We start from the raw sequence: 9,683 nt of genomic DNA, 5'->3' as shown, positions 1-9,683 counted from the left end.
GCCGAGCCAGACTAACGATCCATTTAGCTTGGCGTTATCTTTTGTGGGTGGCAATGGCTCTTGTATGGCATGTGCCCCTCCAGTGAGCAAGACCAGTTTTCATCTTCCAAAGAGCAGCTTGCCAGAGAAGCTATGAAGTTGCTTGGACTTAATTTTCAAATGATCTGGTGAACAAGCCTCTTTGAGTTGTCAGCGAAAGCTGCCCCAGAAGGAGGCAATCTTTCCATTAACCATGTTTGACTTCTTTCCCCCTGCAGCGTTATCAAAGACATTGTGTAAGGGGTTTTTCCCCCATCATCTTGTCCGTTTTAAAATCATCTAGGACTCTTTTTTTTTTAATAGAAAGATAGGCTCTTGTAGGCTTTCCCCTCATTTTGGTTGAAAACACATTCATGAGTAATTATGCTCTGTCCACTTGCTGTGTTATCGAAATGCAAAGGTAGCAAATGTTCGCTTGCGTGTGTACGTGTGCACACACAGCATAATTGTGAAGTAACGTAGGCTGTAGCATTGTAACAGAAGGGAAATTGTCAGTGGTATTCCTACACACCAGCATTTACACAGTGTTTAATCCAGTTCGGTGGTTGTTCTTAGTAAACTAACTGTAGCTGCTGTCATTGTTATTATGATTATTATTTAGTGAACTCCGTTCATCTTTTATTTCGCCCTTGGACATCAACCGTCTGCAGTTTCACATACCTGCGTTTAAGCCTCATGTGGTTGTTTCGTAGCTTTCGGTAGGGTCGCCAAGTTGTCCGCATGCAGAAGGAAGCTCTCCTCCATAGGTTTCGTTTTCATATGGTAGCTGAAGATGTACATAGCTGTAGAAATGAAAGGTTTGCAGAGGTTGGGGAGTACTTTCTGAGGCATGGAGAAATGTTGGAAGCAAATGATTTAAAAAAACAAATTTTTATCAAAATAAAAATGTCTTGTGTCAATAAATATGTTCCCATTGTAAGCCTCCTTCCGTTGCTTTTGCTTGGTGTTCAGAAATCTCGTACTGGAAAGATTTTCCAAACTGCTGTGGCTGGAGAGACTGATGCTGGAGAGACATGTTTCGTTGCAGCTAGGGCAGAGGAAGGCGTCCGGTTGTGCTGCTGTAGATGCACCATGGCCTCTGCACTCCTCCCAGCAGTCATTTCTCATCACACTAGAGTGATATTTAGCCGCATTGATCTGCTGCTTGATTTCAGTGGAGTGGTGGGTGGGTGGCAAGCTCAAAAAGAAACTAATAGCAGGAAGTCACATTTCTACTGCCTGAAAACCAACAGCAATGAAATGCCAGAATAATAAATGTGGTATTGTGAAACCCCTCCATATTATTATTATTATTATTGAAGTCTTATGTTATGCGCTGTTAATAAAGTCTATGAGGTTTACCTGGAGAAAGAGTGACTTCAGCACACAGCAATAGATGGAAATGGGTTTGGAATTTGGGGCAGGGGAGCAGCTGGCCCCTACCCCCAAAAATGTGCTAATGAGCTTCCTTGCTAACGGTGACTTTGGATCCATAAAGGGTTGTTTTTACTTACAGTGGTATCTCTAATTGCGGACATGATCCGTTCCGGGGTGCCGTTCGCACCCTGAAAAGTCCACAACTAGAGCGGCGCTTCTGCGCATGTGCAAAACACGCAGAACGCTTGTGCGTGTGCGCCGAAACCCAGAAGTATACACTTCCGGGTTTGCCGCGTTCGCAAGCTGAAAAGACACAACATGAACCTAACGCAACACAAGGTATGACTGTACTGGGAAATCTTCATTAAATGGCTAAAAAGTGCAGGCTGGCATTTTGAGGACAACATCGTGTCAACTCTGCAAAACGCTTGCATGCACAAGCAGCCCTTGATGTCTGGGAGCACTCGCCATAGTCACATAACTTGGCAAATCAGTCGATGCATCAAGCCAGGGGTCCCCAAACTAAGGCCCAGGGGCCGGATGCGGCCCAATCGCCTTCTAAATCCGGCCCGTGGACAGTCCGGGAATCAGCGTGTTTTTACATGAGTTGAATGTGTCCTTTTATTTAAAATGCATCTCTGGGATATTTGTGGGGCTTCCTCGTGTTTTTACATGAGTAGAATGTGTCCTTTTATTTAAAATGCATCTCCGGGTTATTTGTGGGGCATAGGAATTCGTTCATTATTTTTTTCAAAATGTAGTCTGCCCCCCCCCCCCGCACAAGGTCTGAGGGACAGTGGACCGGCCCCCTGCTGAAAAAAGTTTGCTGACCCCTGCATCAAGCTTTTGAGAGAGAGAGAGGAAATACATTTGTTTGCCACTAGGGGGTGCACTCTTCCCAAGTTGTAGGAATCCTCCAAGGAGGATGGCTTCCAGCAAAGTTTGTCCTTGGTTGTTGAGTTTGAGCCAAGGAAAACAAATAGCAGATTGTTTGGAGGCTTGAAACATGGAACTGCAAGCAACAAAGTCTTCAGTGTCATGCTAGAGAGCTGCTGTTGTTGTTTTTTTTACCACTATGTGCCTTTCCTTTCAAACCATGCCAGGTAATCAGGGTAGTGAAATGAAAGGTGCCAGAAGAAGACCCTTCCTCTTTAGCGCTGCCATCGTGGAATGTGCAAGCTTCCAATTCCCTCTCATCGAATTCCCTTTTGGGTCTAGGTGCAACTGAAATAGCTTGGCATTCTGTCCTATTGCAGAGTCCTAAAATGTACCACCTTCAACCCTCTGCCGAAACGAAAACCTTTGCAGCGGAAGTGTATATAACCATGCTCTTAGAGCACAGTGTTGGGAACTGCCGGGTGGGATGCAGGCTTACCAAGAAGCAAAAGGGGAGCGATTCAAACTGCCGTGCATGAGTGCGCATGCTCGCACGTGCATGCACAGGAGAGGAGGAGGAGAGAGGGGTCGCTGGAATCAGCCAGCGCAACCCTAGTCGGCCTGCGCTGCAAACCCTGCTATCGTACCACCCATGCAAAGAATGAGCAGGTGTGCCCCGATTAAAGACCTCGGAGCAATAGTTCCATCTCACTCATGTGTGAGAGCCAAGACACCCACTACAAAGAAAAACAAATACTGGTAATCCTTAGTTATTGGTACACACACACCGATGGGCCTGGGGAAAGATTCCTTCCTTAAACCCCAGCGGAGCAATGAGTCAATCCCCAAGCATGAGCAAAACCATCCACTGAGTCACCCAGCGAGGGGGAGATGGGGAATGTTTCTTTGCAGTGATTGGTGGTGTTTGCATGGATGTATAAGTGCATATAAATGTTGATGGGTTGCCTGTGGTTTTTAAAGACCCGTGTTAGGGAACGCTGAGGTTGGTTACTTTGCATGGTGCTTTGTGGTTTAATTATTTTGTGTTGTTTTTCATATTTTATATTTGGTGTTTTGCTTTGAGATGCTTGTGTAAAGTGGCCATTGAGCTTAATTGACGATGCTGATCATATTATTCAACCCCATGCACCATGCAGGGTTCCTCTGTGCTCTTGGGCTGAGGAGCAAGGGCCAGGGCAGAGGAAGGGGTATGTAGTGGGGGCAGGTTTCTCCTGGAAGTGATGCAGTGGCTTGGGCACCCGCAGGCTCCGCACTGCCACAAAAGGTCCTCCCACTGCCTCCTGCTCAGTTGTAGGGCAGCTAAGTGGGAGGAGGCAGGTAGACTCCTCCGAGGCCCCACAGAGCGCCCTTACTAACCTCTGTGGGCCATAACTGAAGGCTCTCAGAAAAGAAATTGCTTCCTTTGCCGCTGAAGGAAAAAGGCAGGGTTGATGTTGCCAGCCTTCGTGCCTCGTTTGCAGACATCTTTGTAGCACAGAGTGGGTCTGCCAACAGGCCTAGTGCCTGAAGCCAGCTCCTCGGGGAGCTAGGTGGCCCATTGGTGTCACAGGTAAGTACTCAAAGTCTAGAAGGTCTCTACATTGATTGGCCTAGCAACATCTGGGCAGCACCAGGTTGCTCTACAGGTCAGGTATGGGGAATCTGTTACCTTCCAAGTGTTATTGGACTACAACAGGAGTCAGCAACCTTTTTTAGCCGTGGGCCGGTCCACCGTCCCTCAGACCATGTGGTGGGCTGGACTATATTTTTTTGGGGGGGGGAGGTGAACGACTTCCTATGCCCCACAAATAACCCAGAGGTGCATTTTAAATAAAAGCACATGTTCTACTCATGGCCTTTGGGTTGGTTTCTGTTTAATATTTATGCTTCATCTTTTATTGGTGGGTTATTTTGAAATTGAGACCTGCAGTTTTAATTGAATTTTAAATTTGTATTTTAATCTGTTATTTTAAATTGATCGTTTTTATGTTTTTTTGTTGTGATTTTAATTGATGTTAGCCGCCCTGAGCCCGGTTCTCTGGCTGGGAAGGGCGGGGTATAAATAAAATTATTATTATTATTATTATTATTATTATGTAAAAACACCAGGCAGGCCCCACAAATAACCTAGAGATGCATTTTAAATAAAAGGACACATTCAACTCATGTAAAAACACACTGATTCCCAAACCATCTGCGAGCCGGATTGAGAAAGCATTTGGGCTGCACCTGGCCCCCAGGCCTTAGGTTGCTTACCCTTGGACTACAACTCCCATCATATCTGGTTATCTGCAGGACCACGGCTTCCTCTATATAGTGGCAGCCAGGCTTCTTCGGCCTGATGGTTGCATTCACCCTTAGTCAACCTCCTGGGACCCTTATGTGCTATCTCATGCACACTCCTCATGTGCAGGCAGCTCCCCTCTCCGCAGATCACCCCTCCCTCGCCAATATTAGAGATGGGGCAAAAGGTTGATCCAATTCACAATGAAAGCCGAAGCAATCACATTTGCACTTTTTGAAACTTTACGAGAACTGAAGCACAGCCAACCTTCGATAATTCGTAGTTCTCCGGATGTTGTGATGCCGTTCGCCAACCGAAGGATGTTTACAAAAATGCATACACAGGTGAAGACAACACAGGAAAAAAATAGCACGTTGGGGGAAATAACTTGCAAAAATCCATGCGTTAAGTAAAAACTGCATACAAAACGTGCTTAGGAGAAATTTGCACTAAAATACTGAAGAATTTCCACGAGGATTAGAAATAAATAAATCACAAATTGAACATTGACGGTGATATATAAATGATGGAAAATTATAATGAATTGTGGGATGCTCTTCATGAATGCGTCCAACTCTGCCAGGAACCCAGTGAGGTTCTTTGCTCCGACAACCACAATTAATTAATGTTAGTTAATGCCCAGAGGCCGGCCAAGTGTGAATAATCCCCGAAACTCATGACGGCTGCTCTATTTGGCACTGGTACGGCCTTAACGAGTAATTTGTCTGGTCTGGGTCATTGCATTCTAAGGAAGTTTGGGGGCAGGGGAATAGGGGAGACCAAGTGGAGACAACTGAAGGCTTAGAATAGGCACCCCCAAACTCGGCCCTCCAGATGTTTTAGGACTACAACTCCCATCATCCCTAGCTAACAGGACCAGTTGTCAAGGATGATGGGAACTGTAGTACCAAAACATCTGGAGGACCGAGTTTGGGGATAACTGGCTTAGAACATTTAGAGCCCAAAGCCCACCATGGAACCAGGACAGGGTCTGGTCAGTCAGTGTGGAGCCAGGATGGAATCTGGGTAGAGCCTGATGGTCCTTGCATGGAGAAACATCTAGGAACACCTTCCTCCCCACCTTCCAACCAAGGACATGGGGCTTTGATCCCCACAGCAAAGCAGCACCCCGCAGCACTGAATCCCCTCCCCCCACATACCAGGTGAAGAAATGCTCTCTCCCACTTCAGAATAAGAGCAGGGGGGTTGAATCCTGTAGGAGCTGTCAAGAGCCTTCACCTGCCACCCTCAGATGATGATGATGATATCCTGCCCATCTGTTTGGATTGCCCCAGCCACTCTGGGCGGCTTCCAACATATATAAAATAATGAAATCAAATCAGGTGTCAAATCTGCAGGCTGTTCCTCTGTGGGTGGCTCTTCCTATTATCTTTTCACTGGTGCATGTTTTACTGTTGGTTAAGGGCCAGAGGTGCTTGAGTTCACATGCCCAGCATGCTAAGAATAAGAAAGAAAGAAAAAGAAAGAAAAGAGCAGTGCACATACACACTTGAGTCCCCAAAAACCAATGGCTCAAATGGGAACATTAGGCAGCTTGAATAGAGCAGGATTTATCCCCTGCCAACAGCTGCTGAGTGGATATTAAATCCTGCTAGGGTACCTTAACTATGGGAACAGGTGTGTGCAGCCAGTGAATGAATTAATCCGGTCCTCCTAATCAGCTGAAGGTCAGGTGGATGTGGTTTGAGTAAAATGGCCTCAAGATCCAAACTGAAGTCCCTAGTGGACCAAGATTGGCCCATGAACCAGAGTTTCCTAGTCTTGCTTGCTCTAGAGTTTTCAGAGTTCATCACTGCTTATCAGACTGAACACGGCGGTTTCGGTGGTTGGTCTTAATGAACTCATGGCCCAGGGTTGAGAAACTTATGGCACTCTAGATGTTGCTGGTCTGATGTTCCCATCAACCCTGACCATCGGTTGTACTGGTTGTGGCTCATGGGAGGTGGATTCAAACAACATCTGGAGGAGCAGATGTTCCTCACCACGCCTACAGCACCAGGCACTCCCAGGAGGTCTCCCATCCCAAGTACTAACCTGTCTGGATCCCGCTTAGCCTCCAAGATCAGGGCGGTATGCCTAGAAACAGGTACACCACAACCCCAATGTCATACCTGTTTGGTGCACCTGCAGCATGCAAGCCCTTATGGAAAGTGCTTCCTTTTGCTGGTGATGCTCTGGTAAAGGGGCACACCAGCCATTAGCGGTGTCTCTAGAGTCTGCTACATCTGTGCACCAAGAGTGATGGTGCCTTTTGTTGTTGTTGTTCAGTCGTGTCCGACTCTTCGTGACCCCATGGACCAGAGCACGCCAGGCACACCTATCCTCCACTGCCTCCCGCAATTTGGCCAAACTCATGCCAGTCACTTCGAGAACACTGTCCAACCATCTCATCCTCTGTCGTCCCCTTCTCCTTGTGCCCTCCATCTTTCCCAACATCAGGGTCTTTTCCAGGGAGTCTTCTCTTCTCATGAGGTGGCCAAAGTATTGGAGGCTTCAACTTCAGGATCTGTCCTTCCAGTGAGCACTCAGGGCTGATTTCTTTAAGGATGGATATGTTGTATCTTTTTGCAGTCCTTGGGACTCTCAAGAGTCTCCTCCAGCACCATAATTCAAAAGCATCAATTCTTCGGCGATCAGCCTTCTTTATGGTCCAGCTCTCACTTCCATACATTACTACTGGGAAAACCATAGCTGGTGCCTTTGCCCTTCCACAATTGCATCTCTTTAGAAACAATGTCTGAGTCTGCAAGCTCTCTCTGCAAAGCAGTCTTCTCTGTCCCCCACCCCACCCCTTTGCTGATCTTTGGGTCCTGAGACACACACACAGAAACCCTGCCACCCAGGGAAAACGAAGAGTTCCTGCTAATCAGGCTGGGAGCCAAGGCAGAATTAATGAGGAATCTGCTGTGGAGAGCAGAGCCCAACTGGGGTCGCAGTTTGATTTTCGGATGTTGTATGTGCATCGTAAGCTGGGAGGGTGGGAGTTGGCCTGTCAGGCTGCCTTAACTTAATTGGAAACATATGTCCGTGTGTGTCCCCACCTCCTCCTCCCCCCCCCCACTTCTCCTCCTCCCCGTCCCTCAAGGCTGGGAGATTTCGGTCTGCTTCTTTGCAGCTCAGAATCTGGGGAACTTAACATTCCTTCAAACACCATGCTGGGCAGAGCCACAGGCCTCCTCCCCAGCATCTACCTGGTGCTACTCTTACCTGTCTCAGCCAGCTCCTGCCCCAGCCGGTGTTTATGCTTCAGGACCACAGTCAGATGCATGCATCTGATGCTAGAAACCATCCCCGAAGTCCCACCTCAGACCAATGTCCTGTAAGTAGCACTTTTCCTTTGGGGATTCTCCTCTGGGTGTTAAACTGTGTGCACCAGTTTAGCGGAGTGCCGCTAGAGCCGGGTTTGGGATCCGGAAGGAAGGTGGGAGGGTCAAGTTTCACCTCTGCCACAGACCTGCGGTGTGGCCTTGGGCAAATTACTGTCTCGTGGTTGCAGTTCCTTGCCTCTACATGGGAGTGTGGACCTACCTTGGGGAGTTGTTGTGGCACAAAAGGCATTCACATTTCTGGAGAAACTATTGGAAATTATAAGTTCCCCAAGGTTGTGATGTGTGTGTGTGTGTGTGTGTGTTATTGGTTACAAAGCACTGGAAGTTGCTCTGCAGAAAAGCATTCTGCAAATACAGTAGTGGGAATGACCAAAAGCAATATTATCCCTACGGCACCGTTCATGAACAGAGCACTTGAGAGCAGAAGCAGGCAAAGAAAAGGTCTCTGCCTCCAAGGAGTTTACAGTCTGCCGTTTCACATGGGGGAGAAGACTGAGGAAAAGAGGAAAGTCACAGCTAACAAGGGAGGAATGTGCAGTAATGCACTCACCATGTTTAGGTTTTGCTACGGTTGGGGGGCGGGATCCAGACCCCGGGGTGGGGTGGGGGAGTTAAGCAAAGGATTTGCAGAAAGGAGGAGATGTTTGGAGCATGTTATAAAATAGCATGCACTTTTAGTGTGGAAGTGGGTCTTTATGTGACTTGAAAGGTGGCGTGGGATTCGTTTGTTCAGAGCATCTATTTCCTTCCAAGTGCTTGCTCTGTGTCCCTTGCTCATCTGCTTTCAAATGTGGGGATTTAAAAGTGGGGGGGGGGGGGGAGCAGGTGGCCTCGTCTAAGCAACATGAAATGAGATGTCAGCTGGGGGAGTCACTCCTCTGCCTTGTTCCTTGGAGTGTGTTTGTGCGTTGGTCTGCGTTTGTGTGAGTCAAAGGTAGACATTTTCGCGTGGAAATGACACAGCTGTGATTTCTGCACTGCCATTTCAACTCTACAACTCTTTGACAGGTGCCCTTGTGCATCTCCCATACATTTAAATGCATCTCCTTGTAAAGAACTTCCGGGGAGATTGTGCCCAAAGTTTTGATGCCGCCAGGCTGGTGTTGGGTAAAAATCCAATCGTCAGAATAGCCTATCCCTCCTGCGGAAAGTGGAAAACTCCACTCTGTGTGTGTGTGTGTTCATTCGTTCAACACACGCCAGTCTTGTATTTCCAAAAGCAAACACATGTGCTTTCTAAACTCCTTTGCACTTTTAATGTTCCAGTTTCCTTTATCTTTAAGCCGCAGCTTAACGTTCATAGGGTGGGGTGCAGACAGAACGAACGAACACAGTCCTCATTGAACAAGTGCCAGCAGAAATATACAGGGATACCTGTGTGTAAATCTGCAAAATTCCCAAACGTCCACTGGATTGGGTGTGACTTCAGTGTGTGTGTGTGTGTGTGTGTGTGTGTGTGTGTGTGTAGCTGAGGAAGTCCATGCGAAGTGGCTGGGAGAGGGGAGGAATGGGCGAAACTGACACGGCTGGAGAGGAAGGAAGTTGGCTTAGCAGTCTGGGTCTGAGTCTCAAAGTCCCAGGATGAAAGCAGGGGGGGGGTGCATTTCTATTGCAGACTAACATCTGACAGAAGGAAAATAGGTACACTTTTTTTCAGTTAAATGAACAAAAAGCTCCATAGTATAGTATCAAGGAAGCCAAATGGGCAAGCCACATCCAGGGACTCTGCCAGCCCTTTTTCTGAAACATTAGCTGTAAAGTGCACGTTTCAAGCTACC

At 47.4% G+C, this 9,683-nt stretch overlaps 1 protein-coding gene across 1 annotated transcript in view; it reads left to right on the top strand.

Annotated features, from left to right (window-relative positions):
• The first annotated feature begins 7,424 nt into the window (after positions 1 to 7,424).
• The window catches only part of LOC117049096 (peroxidasin homolog), a 55,978-nt gene continuing 53,719 nt past the window's right edge, over positions 7,425 to 9,683 (top strand). The window contains exon 1 of the mRNA XM_033153737.1: positions 7,425 to 7,895. Within this exon, the coding sequence (XP_033009628.1) occupies positions 7,729 to 7,895 (167 nt within the window). The 5' untranslated portion in view covers positions 7,425 to 7,728. The remainder of the gene's footprint in view (positions 7,896 to 9,683) is intronic.

This window comes from Lacerta agilis, chromosome 6 (assembly GCF_009819535.1).
Source record: "Lacerta agilis isolate rLacAgi1 chromosome 6, rLacAgi1.pri, whole genome shotgun sequence".
NCBI lineage: Eukaryota > Metazoa > Chordata > Lepidosauria > Squamata > Lacertidae > Lacerta > Lacerta agilis.
The sequence above is the reverse complement of the archived record's forward strand: the minus strand, read 5'-3'. Positions and strand labels throughout refer to the sequence as shown.